This window comes from Colletotrichum siamense, assembly GCF_013390195.1.
Source record: "Colletotrichum siamense strain Cg363 chromosome Unknown KSG_Cg363_contig03, whole genome shotgun sequence".
In the NCBI taxonomy this organism is placed as follows: Eukaryota; Fungi; Ascomycota; class Sordariomycetes; order Glomerellales; family Glomerellaceae; genus Colletotrichum; species Colletotrichum siamense.
In genome coordinates, this window is record NW_023501016.1 from 6,350,498 (window position 1) to 6,366,415 (window position 15,918).

General features: G+C 50.0%; 4 protein-coding genes across 4 annotated transcripts; 2 read left to right on the forward strand and 2 right to left on the reverse strand.

The window, feature by feature from the left end:
• Positions 1-1,965: 1,965 nt before the first annotated feature.
• CGCS363_v005696 (D-lactate dehydrogenase) lies at positions 1,966-3,825 on the forward strand (the record flags this gene model as incomplete). Its single annotated transcript, XM_036637545.1, has 9 exons — positions 1,966-1,974; positions 2,023-2,215; positions 2,266-2,374; positions 2,427-2,957; positions 3,014-3,243; positions 3,313-3,494; positions 3,548-3,577; positions 3,626-3,699; positions 3,753-3,825. 9 exons carry the CDS (start codon positions 1,966-1,968, stop codon positions 3,823-3,825), a joined length of 1,431 nt encoding a protein of 476 aa, XP_036498706.1.
• A 980-nt stretch (positions 3,826-4,805) lies between these two features.
• On the forward strand, positions 4,806-6,820 carry CGCS363_v005697 (uncharacterized protein; the record flags this gene model as incomplete). Its single annotated transcript, XM_036637546.1, has 4 exons — positions 4,806-5,041; positions 5,104-5,688; positions 5,758-6,624; positions 6,682-6,820. The coding sequence occupies 4 exons, from the start codon at positions 4,806-4,808 to the stop codon at positions 6,818-6,820; spliced, it is 1,827 nt and encodes a 608-aa protein (XP_036498707.1).
• Positions 6,821-7,070: 250 nt separating this feature from the next.
• epoA-1 (putative epoxide hydrolase) lies at positions 7,071-8,458 on the reverse strand (the record flags this gene model as incomplete). The annotated part of the gene is made up of 4 exons (XM_036637547.1): positions 7,071-7,163; positions 7,223-7,508; positions 7,566-7,752; positions 7,807-8,458. 4 exons carry the CDS (start codon positions 8,456-8,458, stop codon positions 7,071-7,073), a joined length of 1,218 nt encoding a protein of 405 aa, XP_036498698.1.
• Positions 8,459-15,451: 6,993 nt separating this feature from the next.
• CGCS363_v005699 (uncharacterized protein) lies at positions 15,452-15,760 on the reverse strand (the record flags this gene model as incomplete). The annotated part of the gene is made up of 1 exon (XM_036637548.1): positions 15,452-15,760. The coding sequence occupies one exon, from the start codon at positions 15,758-15,760 to the stop codon at positions 15,452-15,454; it is 309 nt and encodes a 102-aa protein (XP_036498699.1).
• Positions 15,761-15,918: the final 158 nt, after the last annotated feature.

Below are 15,918 nucleotides of genomic sequence, written 5' to 3' on the forward strand. Positions count from 1 at the left end.
GCGGCTTATTGTTGTTCGCCTGGCGTTTTGGAAAATTTGAGCGAGATTGTGAGGGTGGAAAGGCTGGGTGAGTCACGGTTGGTGGGTGCGAGATCGGGAAGGTGGTATGTTTGGGCGGCTAGCGGTGTTTGGCTCCCGCGTCAGACGGGGGCGGGCGAATCATCCTTCGGCGGTGTGTCTACATATGTACGTATCGCTGTGACTTGATTTGATGACAGCTGCGAAGATTGAGGGTTATGCATTGAAGGGTTCGCAGTTCAGAGCAATTACAAGACCAAAAACAATGTTGTATTCACGAGATAGAACTAATAACAGACGCAATTCACGCCAGCGCCTATGCATGATTGCAATTTTCAGTTCCAAGCTCCGTGTGGAAAGGACATAAGAGCTTAATCATGATGTTAACCTACTACATACAGGAAGCAGGACGTGGATGAAGGCTTTGTACACAAGTATCATCTGCTGCCTTTTATACTCATCCTACTTATTCTTTGAATTTTGTCGAGATAAGATGTGATCTGATTAGACACTACGAACTGAAGAAATCATTATGAGCTACTCAAAGCTACTTTGATAGAATTTGTTTTTGCGCTCTGTGTATCCAGTATTAAGAATAGCATGTCAAGCGATGACTTTATGTACTTGTGACTAGGACTCTACATATAGCTAGTAGTTGAGTATCGCACAGATAGAGGGGTTTTAGATGATCACGAGCGTCCATTCTGCTGACAATACTTGAACCTGTAAATCGGCACACACTTCGTCGGCGTGCAGCTGCGCATGCTAATGAAAACCACTTTACACAGCTTTATTGAAGTACGATATGGTATATAAACTTCGTCGGAAACTCACTACAGACTCTGTGGCAACCTAGTAAAGTTGTCTGCGACTTCAACTAGACCGCTGCTTATCTAGGCAGTCCTTCTCAGAAACTCGTTATATATGTCTCTACTATAGTAAGACCCGAGTTTCATGTTTATATTTTGTTTGCGACAGCTCGTGGTATACATACTTGACCAGTATTGTCTGTTGGTGAAGCTATTGGACATATCGACATACGTCTTTATGACAAGTCTCCCGGTCTTAACTCTTTTCGTGAAGAGATGGACGACAATTGAAACCATCCATGTCGAGCAAATAACAAAGTGATCTGCATCACTCAGTAATTGCGATGTGTGTTATCAGAGCAGCTGGTACTCCCTCCCGGGCATGCCTCGGCATAATCCAATTCCGGAGCCGAATCGCCCCAGACAAGACCGGACCGGCGGGGCAAGTTTCGGACGCGTCGTACCCGGCTCATCGTTTTCCGTCAGTCGCGAACTCACATTCCCCCACCAAAGTCGCGACACTATCACACATTCTGGACCGGAGCACTGGGTCTGAGCTACCTGGTTGAACTTCACATCAAGGCTCTTGATGTGCGTCAACCCCCATAAACCCACCCGCAGAAACCCCGCACCCAGCCACCTCGTCCCGGACCACCAACCGCGACAGTCTTCACGCACGTGGTTGCGAATACCGGCAACTCTCGCATCGACCTTTTTTTTGGGCATTTTCGCAATGCTCAGTCGTGCGCTCACGCGGTCAAGCGCCCCCCTACCTCGCAGATCTCTCTTCCAGAATGGGCCGCGATCCGTTGTCGGCGGACGTCTGTCTGGGCTGAGATTCAGCCCTCACAACTCTCAAATCCGCCATGCATCTGCCTCCAGACCCTTCCCGAAGACGAAACCACGAGATGCTGGCCCGCAAAGCTCAAAAAGTGATGCCTCGCGGGTGCGGACGCCGGCAGAATTCCTTTTTGATCCGAAGGAGTGGGCCGAAGCCTTTCGGTTCGCGGTATATTTCTTGGCGGTTATAACGCTGGTGGAATATTATTTCGATACCACCATTGAAGAACTTGCCACAGATTATCTAAGTCGAGCAAATGTCAAACTTTCTCATGTAAAATTCGCCGATGAAAAGACGATGAAACGGGTACGATGGATCCTCCAACCGTGACTGGGTATTCTGACAAAACGGCAGGCTGCCAAGGATATTGAAGACGCTTTGGGCCCTCAGGCAGTTAGCTACGACCAGGACGAAATAGAGCGACATGGCCATTCAGACTGGTCAACGTCCAACTCGAAAGGACGTCCAGTGGCGATTGTTTACCCTCGCAATACCGAGGAGGTATCCACGATTGCAAAAATCTGCGACAGGTACAGATGTCCAATAGGTAGGCGTTACTATTCCTTGTGAAAAACTTTGGGCTACTAACCTATGCAGTGCCATTTGGAGCTGGCTCTTCTGTGGAAGGGAGCTTCTCCTCCCCGTACGGTGGGATTTGTGTAGATTTTGTGCACATGGACAAGATCGTCGCCTTCCACCCCGATGAGTAATTGACCTGCCCTAACGCTGATTCTCATGCACTCACAAGCCGGTGCCAGCATGGACGTAGTTGTCCAGCCAGGAGTCAACTGGGTTGACCTCAATAGGTCCATCGAGGAGTCTGGCCTCTTCTTGCCATTGGACCCCTCTCCTACGGCGATGATCGGGGGCATGGTCTCTACCAACTGCAGCGGTACCAACGCGTTCCGCTACGGAACCATGAAGGACTGGGTCCTGAACCTGACCGTCGTCCTCGCTGATGGCCGCGTGATCAAGACCAGAAAGCGTCCGAGGAAGAACTCTGCCGGGTATAATCTTACATCTCTGTTTGTTGGAGCTGAAGGTACTCTCGGCCTCGTTACGGAGATCACGCTGAAACTAGCAGTTGTGCCGGAGGACACGAGTGTTGCCGTTGTCTCGTTCCCGACCATTGGCGAGGCGGCCAAGGCGGCGACGAAGTTGATTCGTTCCGGGATCCAGCTGGGTGCGTTGGAGTTTATGGACGAGGTTCAGATGCAGGTTATCAACCGGCACGGAAGCGAGGCTGTGCGCAAAACGGCTTGGGACGAGAGTCCTACTTTGTTTCTCAAGTAAGTGGTCTCTGGACAACCCCGCTCAAAACCCAGCTGATAAGAGTTTCGCATAGGTTCGCGGGCACAACCGAGGGCATCAAGGCAGATGTTGCGAAGGTGAAGCGTATCGTGGACCCCTTCAAGCCCGGAAAGATTTTCTTTGCGCGTAATAAGCAGGAGGAGGCAGATCTGTGGGCTGCACGAAAGGAGGCCCTTTGGACGATGACCTCGATCAAACCAGATGGATATTCGATGTGGTCTACAGACGTGGCTGTGCCCATCTCCAGGCTAGCCGAGATCATTGGTGAGTTGTCACTACCACTGTCCTAGGCATCCAACGGAAAGAACATTCTAACAGTGCCACAACATCTAGCCCAATCCAAGGAAGACTCCGGAGATCTCGGTCTTTTTGCCAGTGTTATCGGTCACGTCGGTGACGGCAACTTCCACCAAGCGGTGATGTATGATCCTAAGAACGCCGAGCACAAGGAGGGTGTTTCTCGGTGCGTCCACAATATGATGAATCGCGCTCTTGAGATGGAAGGCACGATTTCGGTAAGTTGCGTGCTGGCTAGCAGTATCTTTGAATCGTTGTTGACGGCATACAGGGAGAGCATGCCATTGGCATTGGCAAAAAGGTATGATTCCTGTCCTCTGTAGCTGTGTGGAACTGACGCCATTTCTAGGATTGTCTTGTGGACGAGCTTGGCGTCGACACCATTGGCTTGATGAAAAACATCAAGCAATCTTTCGATCCTGCGTGAGTGTCCCCGCATATTCCACAGCTAGGCTATGCCCTTACACGTATTACAGTTGGATCATGAACCCAGGCAAGGTCTTCGACCTACCGCCCAAATCCACGGCCAAGGCTGTCGACGTCGAGTGAGCACGCACCGTGCCACAGCTCCGCCATCGCGACAGGCATTCTTGGTGTTGTTTGTTGCACATCTGAGGCAAGGCTGCCAGGAGGACAAGCAAACCGGCCTGAAACCAGGTGCATGCAGTGCCATGATTCGGGGTCGCAATAGTGGAGGCCATGTAGCAAATGGTAGCAACCAACACCACGTGGGGGCCAACAGCACCCCCTCGAGTTTCTATTTTCCCACCACGAACGCCTCTTGCGTGCATGCTGCAGTTGGTTCATCTGGTTGATAAATGGCAATTTCAGCGCGAGAACCAGCGGTCGCATTCGATTTGTCCCTTCCAACAGCGTTTCACTCTTTCTGGCCGTAGTTCGCACGTCGCAGTTTGCAACCCCTTCCTGACTGCCAAGACCGGTTCCTCCTCCGTGACCTGACTCGGACTGCTGCTGCCTGGGTATGGAAGACTGGCATCCGATCAATTGAGCTGATGATGGTTGGTGAGCCACGCGGGGCATCGCGTCGACTGTTCCCCTGGCGGCGCGATCTAAACTGGCGAGCACGGGCATTGCCTGTCTGTCAACGGTGCCGATTCTGTTGATCCTGGCTCATTACCGAACGCCACCATCTTCTACTGTAGAAGTCCTATCTTTCGTCTATTTTTGAGCTCTTGCGCAGGCTACCGTAGTCGAAGCATTTCTGCTGCTTGCATGTCTTATCATGCTGTTGGTTCCCAATTGGACATACTCGGCCGAGAGCTGAGCCTGCTGCGCCGACCATCCAACATCAACTCGCATGGGGCTGATCAAGCCTTGCAGGGCGTTGCAGGGGACCGTATTGTGGTGACAGGAGCAGGCGTTCATCCCTTCGCACATCAAACAGCCACTGAAGCCCCCCGCGATGTGGAGGGTCTTCCTTAAAAGGAACTCAGCTCCCCGAGGTTTGAACAGGATGGGATTTTGACATTTCCAGTCCTCTATACTCTTCACAAGACTTTGTGGCCACGATGCATCCGCAATTCTTCTGGGCCCTTCTGTGGGCTTGCATGACCAGCCTGGTTGTGGCATCAACCGAATCACCAGTTGATCTGGTGGTGCGTACAAACCCGGGCCAGACGGCCTCAGATACCCTTCGAGCTATTCGTCGGTCCATCGCAAATGCAAGGGTCGAGGGCCGGAAAGAGAAGTTCAGCAACAGCACGTCTTTGGAAAAGAGCTTCGACAATGCCGTCCTATTCAAGTTGTAAGTATTCCATGCGCTTTGTCTCGTCTCACTCCTCGGATGCTGACCACACCTAACTCCAGCGAGCAAGATGTTGCTGTTGGCACGGAGAACGTCACAGCAACCGCCGGGATCAGCATCGTCTGTACCAAGTGCTACGTGAAGGGCAAAGCCAACGCGCATTTCACCATAGACGGCACTTTCAACGCAACAGGCGTCATCAAGGAAATTGGCAACGAGTTTGAGGAGACCTTCGATAACATTACCACTTACGCCAAAGACTATGTCACCGGGGTTGTCAAGAAGCTGTCTGACGGCTTCGACATTGATGACTTTGATTTCCCTCCTCTCAATATCACTTTCGATGTTGATATCCCCGAGTTCCCAGAATGCAAGCTTGGTTTTGGCTTTGATGATTTTGAGATGTACATGGAGCTTGACACAACTCTCTCTGCTGGCTTGTCTTACACTCTCAACCTCTACACTTCGACGACTCCCTTGGGTTCACAGATTGGCGACGACTTGCTTCTTGGAGTTGTCTTCAATATCGACCTCATTTTGAACGTTGAGACTGAGATCCAAATGAGCACCGGCTTCCACATCAAGATGGAGGATGGCGTGACTTTTGACATTGCGTTGTTCTCAAAGAACGTTTCGAGTGTCGCATTGTGAGTTGCCACCATCACTCCAGGTTTATCGCACCAGAGTGAACTTGCTGACCAAGCCATACGCAACAGCGGCGGAGGGAAATTCGAGTTCCTCCCGGTCGTCATCGAAAGCGCCGGTGCAATCATGAAGGCCGTCCTCCGCGTCGGCATCAACGCCGGCATTGAGATCTCTTCTCCCATCGACAGCAAGGAGATCGAGTTCTTCAACAAGACCGTCACTATCCCCGGAGCGTCCGCCGGCATCGAAGTCGCAGTGTTTGCCAACATTGCGGAGCTGAGCACCAACGTCACCGTCCTCCCTGAAGCAGACGAGGATGGCTGCGTACTTCGCGCGGTCAACGCGTACCAGCTCGCGCTAGGCGCCGCCGCAGGTGCATCCGTGGAGATTGGTGATCGTATCTGGGGCCCGACGCCCAACACCCAAATCCCGATCTTCTTCACTACGCTCGCGGACGGTTGTGCTCAAAAGAGAGTGCCGACTACGACTGTCGCTACTGTCTCGGCTACCACTACATCCAAAGCAAAGCGTGACGACCTCACTACCACGACTTTGGAGAAGAAGGTGACATACACCGGTATTGAGTGCTTGACAACGGGTCTTGTCAACTGTCCTCCGGCGCTGCAGACGCTGAGGAAGTTTGTCGCCACAGAGACCTTCGTCACTGCGGTCGCATCCGGAGTAGAGGCTACTTTCCCCGCGGCCACAAATGCAGCTGTCCAAGGGGTCGAGAACTTCGGATCAGGAGTTAAGTCCATGATTTCGACGAGCGGTACTCCAAAGGTCTTCACGCCCACTACTTCAACGGCGTCTGCGACTCCCACCAGCACCGGTGACATCTTGGATGGCGAGGTCGGCGGAGTTGATAAGAAGGTCATTGTCGGCATCAGCGTCGGTGCTGGGGTACTTATCATCGCTATCGTTGCTGGAGTTTTCATGTATGTTTCTCAAGGGTGTCCTTTGCATACGATACAATCTTCTAACATGCATCACAGATACATGCGACGCAAGGGACGATACGCGCCTGTCAACAAGGCGGAAACTCGCGTCGCCTATGACCCGATCGCTTACCCTGAAGGTACATACAGCCAGATGAAGGACAAGCCTGAGGTGAATGTCTACATCAGGCAATGATGAATCATGATGTAGCATGAAGCTTTTGGGTGCCCTTGGAAGCTGGCTTCGGGGTTATGAATCGAATCAATGGCGTTTGAAGATAATAGTGTGTAGGAGCCGCTGGGAGATCCATGATGGTGGCGCAAGGTTTAGAAGCACTGGAGGATCACGACTTTATGATAGCATACCCATTTGAATGACTATTCATGTTTTTGACTCTCACTCGTCTAAATCAGACTGAGGCTTTCCACCACATTTGCCGCCAAGATCAAATCTTTGACGTAGCCCTCACCAACTTAAAGAATTCCTCGACATCCTCCAAGAATAGCTCCGGCTGCTCAAGAGCCGCAAAATGACCGCCCTTGGGAATTATTTTAGCATTTCAATCTCACAAAATCTGGTCGATATGGCTTCACGTACCTTCTCATGTGTGCGATAGAACTTCAGGTTGGGGTAGACTGCTTCCGCCCAAGCCTTGGGCATGAAGCTCACTTCGTTAGGGAACAGCGAGTATCCCAACGGCGTCTCCTTGGATGTCGGGATTGGCAGTTGGCTTCCAGAGCTAATTGACTCCGCCAGCGGGCGGTATGGGTACACACTCCGGGGGAATGTGGATGTGAACCAGTACAGGCTCACGAGGTCCAGGATCGTCTCCAGTTGTAGCGGGTATCGGTCGTCAACCCATTCCAAGTACTTCTCGCCGATCCTGCGACTTCATCAATATGGCGTTCCTGAATAATCGTTTTGCCTTTGAGGTTCTTACCAAGCAAGCAGTGAGATGGGACTGGCTGAAAGAACAAGTCCAATAGTCGCGGGCCTCAGACCGTGTTCAAGCGCGTACGACATTCCTGTCGACCGCCACTTCAGCATCTTCTGTGTCATCTGCTGCTCCTGAGCAGTCAGGACGTCAACACTTCCGGCATCATCGGGGCCAGGGTAGAGCATGTTCACTGATAGATGTTAGCAGATGTTTCAGAGAGGGGTTGCTCTCTCCTGTAACTTACAATGAACAGCCTTGCACTCCTTGAAGCTGGCGGACATCAGTCTCGCCATGAAACTTCCAACATCACCTCCTTGAGCCGCATAGCCGTTTCCGAATCCGAGGTCGATCAAGAGCTGATGCATTACACCTGCAACCTGGTCCAGAGCAAGCTCCTTATCGACTGGAGCGGACGATGCCGATAGTCCGTAGCCGGTCAATGATGGGACGATTATATGGTACGGCAGGGTCTCTGGCGTGTACTTCTTCAGAAGCAGGTCGAGCATCGGCAAGAACTCTAGGAAAGACCCAGGCCATCCGTGCATGAAGATGATAGGGAGCGCATCCTTCTTAGATGAGAAAAGGGCGGCAAAGTGAACGTCTGTTGTCCCGATGTCTTTCTGATGGACTTTGGCTTTGAAGTTGGGGAATGAGTTGATACGATCCTCTGTCTTCCGCCAGTCGTACTTGAGCCAGGTCTCTTTGGCATTGATCAGCCACTTTCGGGTGACTCCGAACCGTCGATCCTCTTGCTGGTTGTAGTACGTGTCCGGACCAATCTTGGATAATTCCACGAGCTTCTTGAAGTCTGCGATCTCCTGGTCTGGAATGCGAAGGGTGAACTTCTCAGGCTGCTTCGGCGCACCTGCCGGGACGGTTCCATATGCGTGGGCCATGGTGAATATCAATGCAGTCCGCTCGGGTCGACGGGATAGTTGTACGAGATGGCAGTGGAGAGGTTTGGGTTCATTCAACAGAACGACTGAGACACAGGACGATGGGGATCCTTAAGTATATCGTAGATTCTACCTGTGGAACGGAGGCTATGGATTATCAATCCCCCCGCTCGAACACGACCGAACACGACAGGCAAGGATACGTTCAAACTTTCTGTCATGCGGAATTCGACACTATGACCGCACGATCCCGTCCGTAGTGCAAAGTCCGCCGCTCGTTGCCTGCCATTCGATGGATCATCCCGTGTTCCCCGCGGGTGAAAGTGGGGCACCTCGGTAGACGGGGCGGACGGACAGCCCAAAGTCCGGGATTGTCGGGGGTGTTGAGCTCATGCATGCATAAGTGCACCGCGTATGATCTTATCCGGACCACTTTATTATTCGGTTGATCTGCATGCGACTCTGCTGTGTTGCAGTGATTTGAGTCACGCCGGATATTCAGAGGAACCCGTCTGAGGCCTACCGACCAGACATATGCAGCGATGTCAGCACGCAGCCGCAACGCCTCGTTCGTGTTACGGCTTGCGAATGGCCTCACAGCACATATGACTGGACTTCTCATCTACGCTGCTCCCAGGCTGCCATTATGAAGCGAATGCTAACACCCTGTATGTCTTGCGTGAACTTGGAAGAAACTACAACGCAGTTCCAAGATGATTTCCAAATACCCCTAATAATCAACCTTGTCCTTCCACGAGTGATATTGAAAAGGAATATAGACAGCAAAAACGGCTGCCAAAAAGGCGCCTAATCCAAAGGCTGATGAATCATCCGACCTAAGCACCGAGTAAAGGCCTAAACACGCCCCAATCAGCAATATGACGCCCAAAATCAAAAACAGTATGTGGCTCCAATTCAAACTCTCGTTGACTCTTACCCCCCATCCAATGACCGGCTGCTCTTCTCCGGGGTGTCTCTCCAATTGAAGCTTAAGCTTCTTCGGAAACGTTGTAATCCAAAACTTGTCGCTATGCGGGCCGGGCTGCGTCAGATGCCAAAGAGGGATTTTGATCTCAACCTCGTCCATGGGCACTGGCGCGTATAGATACTTCCCCCCAATAACCTCACTGGAGGGTGGAAACTCCGCACATTTGAACCGGCTTGGAATTGACTTTTCTCGTACCGGGATGAGTTGAAACTTGCGACTAGTTAGCCAGGGGTACTGCTCGATTTCCAAATCTTTGTGTGCTTACTCGGACAAAATCTCCTTTATCCATCTTGTAAAGATTAATATGCATTGCCGTCTTCAAGGCACGGTATGCTTGAAGCAGTCCATCTGGGAACTCCCGTTTAGGCAAATTGAAGAAACCGGAGACATGGCTCATGAGCTTAAGAAGCGTCGATGGGATGAGAAACGATGGTTTCCACTCCGACGAGTAGCGCGCCTTGTCGTACTCGAGGCGTATTTGTTGGAACAGGAATTGGTCGTTGGTAATACCACTAACATCTACATTAACAAGCACTGGCAAAGCCTTTTGATTGACGCACAGCAGCAAGTACTGTGGGTCATTTATTGATCGGCCGCCAGCTCCTTCGCTCTGTGACGCGGAGATACTCGAATGTGGTGTTGCTTGTCCGTCTTCAGAAGAGGACCCGGTTGGCAGAGAGACTGTTGTACCATACGTAGAAGTGCTTCTCTCTGATCGAAAGTGTACTGCTTGTGGAGTTGAAGGGATGGAAGGGCCAGAAGGAGATTCTGCAGGTTGACTTTGTGTGACGCAAGTGAGGGCACTATTTCGAGAGATGTCTTTCTTTAGACGATCCTTCAATCTCGCAATGCCTCCTGGGAGCTTCTCTGTGGCTTCTAGGAAGATCATCTCGCCACAGCCCTGGTGTGTGCAATTAGCTTTGATATGAACACTTCTGACTTGGTAATTCGTAACATACACACTTGTATCGAACTTTCTCGAAGTCTTTCTGGCCCTTTGAGCGACGTTTCACTCCCTTAGTAATTGTTTCCGCTGCTGTAGAAAGTAGGTCTGCCACCAGGTAGAACGATCTCCGTTTTGTAACGTCAAAAGTGACACTAGGTGTTGAATCCAGTCGCGCAGTCGAGTGAACCGTTTCTCCGATAGAAGAGCTTGGGTAGAGAAAGTTGTGTAGCTGTTGTTTAAAGTCCTTCAGGGCTTGTCCTGACTTGAAAAGAATTCTAGTTTCTTCAAGATTGATGAGGGATATATTGACATCATTGTTGAATTTCTCATCCTCTTCGGAGGCTTCATCCTCGCTTTCGCCCATCTCTACAGGCGGTTCACTGAGGTGGAAATTTTCGTCGGAAACATCCTCAGTGTTGGCAGTGTGTTGCTCAGGCGGCTCTGGAACATTGTCCAGGAATCGCTCAATCGTCTCTTCTCGGTGTACAGCTGGATCGAAGGTGGAATCGAAATCCTCCATTCCTGTCGAATCATCAGGAGTTTTTGTTTTCGATCTGACTCTGCTGGAGATAAGCTTCCGGTGGAGTCTCAGTCTGAGAAATTCAACAGCAACTCTCTGCTTCTGGGTTACAGTCTGAGAGCGGAGGGCCAGATAATAGACCTTCAATAGTCGCTCATGGTTTCGAATAAATCTCTCGTCATCCAAATAGCGTTCGGCATATTGATACATCCGCAGGAGATCAGGATCATCGGTGAGCACATCACTTATGCAACTCACAGCAGCCCAGCGCAGCAAAGGTGAGATAGTTGCGCCCCCATCCAACGACTGAATGTCTTCATTTACAGAAGTCACTGACCGGAGCTCTTCTTCCTGAACGTCTTGACTTTCCGGGACATTGGCATTGTTTCCAGGCGTCCCAGGACCACAGCTGATCGCATCTTTGCGCCCTGGGTGTTTGGCAGCCTCCGAGATAGACGACGGCAGTGTTGAAACAGACTCCTTACTGAAGATTGAGTCAGTAACTTTCGTGTTAGTTGAGTCCGTGACACTCGATTGATCTAGAAGATTCGGAGATGTAAAAACCCCGGCTATGAGGTTTGACCCATCGAACCTCCCTGCAGAATAGCTTGTGGGGTCAGCGCCAGTCGTTGCCACCCGGTCGCTGGTCTCTTGCGGAGAATTCGCGTTCACTCTCCCTACAGCTGGAAACGGCATCGATAGAGACTTGACTCCGTCTCCAGTCGTTCCTACTCGCGCACTGACTTCTTGTGGAGATGTCTCATCCACTTCGTCAACACCTGACAACGGCATTTGCGGTAGCGAAAATCCACCGCCTGTCAGATTTGGGTGCTTTTGTTTTCTAGTCTTTTCAGTGGAATCTGCGCCGAATGAAAAAGCGTTCTTGGTCCGAGCAGCGAGTGCGGACAGCCCAAATGTCCATGATGAAGCTCCCGCGCGTTGTGTGGTTCCAATTGCTGTAAACATGTTCAACTAGAATTACAACATTAGTTGGTAAGCTAGAAGACCACTAACATTGTTCTGGCTTGGATAGGTGTTACTTGCTTGAGCTTTGAAGTTTTGGATCTCGCTTTCCATGTCTGACAGCTCTTGGAGCATGATTTCCATGTCGTCCATGCAGGCGGCAATTTTATCGATGCTGATCAAAAGCTCATGACATATCGTGTCATCTGCGTCCTCTTGCAATCGTTCCATGTCCTTAGAAATGAATCTTGACCAAGCTGTTATTGTCTTTCTGAGCATCGCCTTCAGTCTTTGCAGAATTTCTGGAATACTGGCCAAAAATAGTCCATTTTCTTCAAGTGACTCAATCTTCCCATTGTCGCTCCGGCTGTCGTGTAATGGCTTGGAGGAGTGCTGATTGGAGATCTGAACATAGTACACGTATCAAAATCAGTCCTTAGTTTGGGTAAGTTTTCTTGCCCATTCCTTGAGCATCGAAATCAAACAAATCATAGTTGCCGCCCCCATACAGAACAGGCACATCTGGATGCTACTAGGCATGACTTACGTACTTGCGAGCCCTTTCGCATAATTGAAATTGAACGTTCTTCCACTCATCCCTGATTCTTGCGACATGGACTGCCGAGATCATGCAAAAGTACACCCGGGGATCTTTGATAGACGTTTGATCGGCACAAAGAGTCCCAATGCTAAGAGCATCCATGCTTACTGACCACGGATCGTCCGCTGTGAGGTCATCCATTCTGTAGAAAGGTAGCATAAAGTCGTCTTCTGGATTCAGCTCGTCATCGTAATAGGAATCAGTCAGACACAGGGCTGTCCACGTTGACGTATTCCATCCCGTCAGACAGATGGATGTTTGGCTCTCATGCAGATGTCCGTTCCCTTCTGTCATTGTTCTTGATAGAAATGGCAAGTCGATAGATTTGCGCAGGGAAGGTCCCGGCCCGGTCGGACGGCTGTCTGGCCTAGAATTGCCCCTCCAAACAAAATAAGATATATGCAACTCCAACACGAAGCCAGAGCTAATCTAATAGAGCGACAATCAGAAAACAGTAGCATATTGTGGAAAGAACAAGGTGATGACTCACGTTCTGTTCAAGGCTGATTGTTGTGGCGCCAGTCAGATGATTGAAAATCAATCTCCTCACCACCGGTACCTGATTTTCCGACGATGCAAGAATAATGACGCCCAAGGTGGAAGCAGTGGGATTGGGTATGTAACTATACTCATAATTAACAACAGCTTTTTGAGTTGGAAGACGGATTGCTGGCTATAATGGCATACATTCGCCTGAAATGTCCATCAATCATTCCCTGTTCGTTGAACCGCTGTATCCTAGTTAGCCTAGCGGTTAATTTTTAAGCCCATCTCGTATGCCTTACTTTGAACTTCAGTGCCTGGAAGAACTTCTCTATCGACACCACACCATTGTACGAGCGAGCATTGTTATTGCTATCTCGATCATCAAGCCAAGCTGCCAGGCTGCGAGGTTGCTGAAAATAACCGATTCTTATGGCTTCCAGCTGTGATTCGCCGAAGAACCGCTTGAATACAGGTATCTCATACCGCAACCTAGGTGAGTTACTGAGTGTGTCGAGGAATACTTCTAGCAACGATTGGTGAAAAGTTTCGTCCCTCGCCGAGCCCAGAGAATCTTGGAACGAGGACCCATTTCGCTGGGCTAAGGGAAGGTTCCACCTAAAACGACTCCTTAGAAGGATTCCTCGATGTCGTTCTTGGTTCATCTTTCTAATAAGATACTGAGTTTTCAGCATCCATGGATAGATGATGGGAATGCCTTCAAATTGCCACTCGAGACCATTCAATCACAAGTTTTGTAATAGTTGTGGAATCATAGCTCAATATATCGAGTCGCCGCCTTAGCCGCTTGCTTCAATCCCTCGGCCTGCTAGAAGATTCTACGCCTCTCAGCTTGGCCATGATTGGTGCTGAGAAAAAGTGAGGCTGCAGAGGCTCGCTCAATCTGTGGTTATGCGTTGGCATTGCCAAGCAGTGAGACAACCTGCGCACACCTTCAATCTCGATCATGTGATGTAAGAAACAGTCAGTTCTCAGCGGCAAAGTTTCAACGGGTATTTTCGCTAGTAATGTTGCATGTCATCAACCTCTTAGATACGATGACTTTTGTAATTCATGAGTTGTTTTATATGATGCTGTCGTTGTGGTGTTTTCAAGGTACCATTGTGTCAAAGTAGGTGGCAGACAGCAGATAATCCGAACTAGCAAATGAAATATCTAAATCAGCCCTCTACTAGCAGATGCCTGTTTGTATGTTCAGCGGTCGTACACAGTTCTTAGTTCAAGTACGACATCTCCTTCCAATGACATACGGTGAATAAATTCCAACGAATCAGTCCCTTGAGCTGGACGAGCTTTTGAGTTTCAATTCCTTCATTACCATAAGGCCTATACCCAACTTTAGAGCTCAACGATGGATGATAGACTTTCCATTCCACTGCTGCGGCTGCAACTCCGATCTTTACAATGTCTCTTCAATGGTTCAACGGAAGAGAATAGCTCTGCTTGCTAGCAGAACTTTTGCAAGCGCGTGGTATTCCATTGCTACGATAAAGGTTTAGTGGATGTTTCTCATTGAGTGTATCACGGACTCCTCCGCGTGTTAATCATCGTCCCGTGCTAGTCATGGCAGTGCCATTCCCACGCGACAAACCTTAATTCGAGAGCTCGCCAGCAATGCCCTGGATCATGACCTCCTGAAATATCAGTCCAATTGGGCTTCGTACAACTGAATTCTGCATCGGTCATGCCAGCAGAGATCTACTGCAACTTGCCTTTTGCGTGCTGATTTGGTTCACTGCCGTGAATGTCTCCGCTCTGTAAAATTCGAGTGTTTCGTTGCCTTGCTCCTGATGAAATTTCAGAGTTGTGGATGTCTCCTGCCGAGCTTTGCCTGACTCAAGTCGTCGAAAGGGTATTTTGGGGCCCCTGAATGAACAAGTTGGCGTTTTACGTTCTCATTAAGAGTCTGTTGATGTTTTTCGAGCAGTAAATCTGGACTTTCCGGGCGCTACCCGCCTTTTTAGCCAACTGAGCGGTCTTGTTGGTCTCTCAGCTAAACTACGCGAAACTGTAGATTACAACTGCACATAATAAATGACTACGATGAAAGTACCAAATGCTTTAAATGCAATTCACGCCTGCACTCAATTGACTATATACCTAGCCGCGCGGGTGATTGGGGCCATTAGTCTTATTGGACAATCAAAGTGGGATACCGCTTGATCAAAGTGGGATGCCGCCCGGGAACGACCGCCCGGATAGCAAAACTCATCCCAAATACAGTCTTTTGTTTTGTTCGCGAGATACGATGTTGACCTTCACTCCACAATTCTTTTCCAGACAGAACTTCAGAGACGGTAGTTCCTTACTTCCGTGAGCATCTGTGAAGTCATCATTACGCTGGGCGAGTTTATCATAGCACATAACTGACGTCTATTTCATTGGCGGTACCGATCGATAGCTTCAACCTGGAATTGCTTCCGGCACAAAGTATTTGACAAGAAGGAAAAGAAAACCAGTCTCAGCTCGGCTCAAGCCTTGAACTTAAAGACGCCAACCTTGGCTCTGCACTTCGAGTCGCCCTTGCCGCCCCTGGCCTCGCAAGCCTCTCGGAACTTGCAGTTGTCCAATGCCGTGACTTTGAAGGCACTGCTCTTGTAGAGCTTGCACTCAGTGTATCCCTTGTCGTTGATGCGGGTATAGCTGGGGTCGCATGCCCAGTCGGTAAGCGCATCGTTCGTGGTGCCGTCTTCATTTGTGCAGGCGCAATACTTGTATTGGTCGCAGGCTTGAGCGGTGAACGCAAGAGCGAGGACGGAAAGAACGAATGAAGCCTTCATATTGAGGTTGTAAAAAGGCTGTCGCTGTTAGCTGGGTGTCCCTGGCGAAAGACATGGAGCGTACAGTCGTACTTACTAAAGACCGTGCTGTGAGTTTAGAGATGAATGTCTGTTTTGAACGAAAGACTGGACGAGCTTGGGATTGCTTGCTGTTGTGA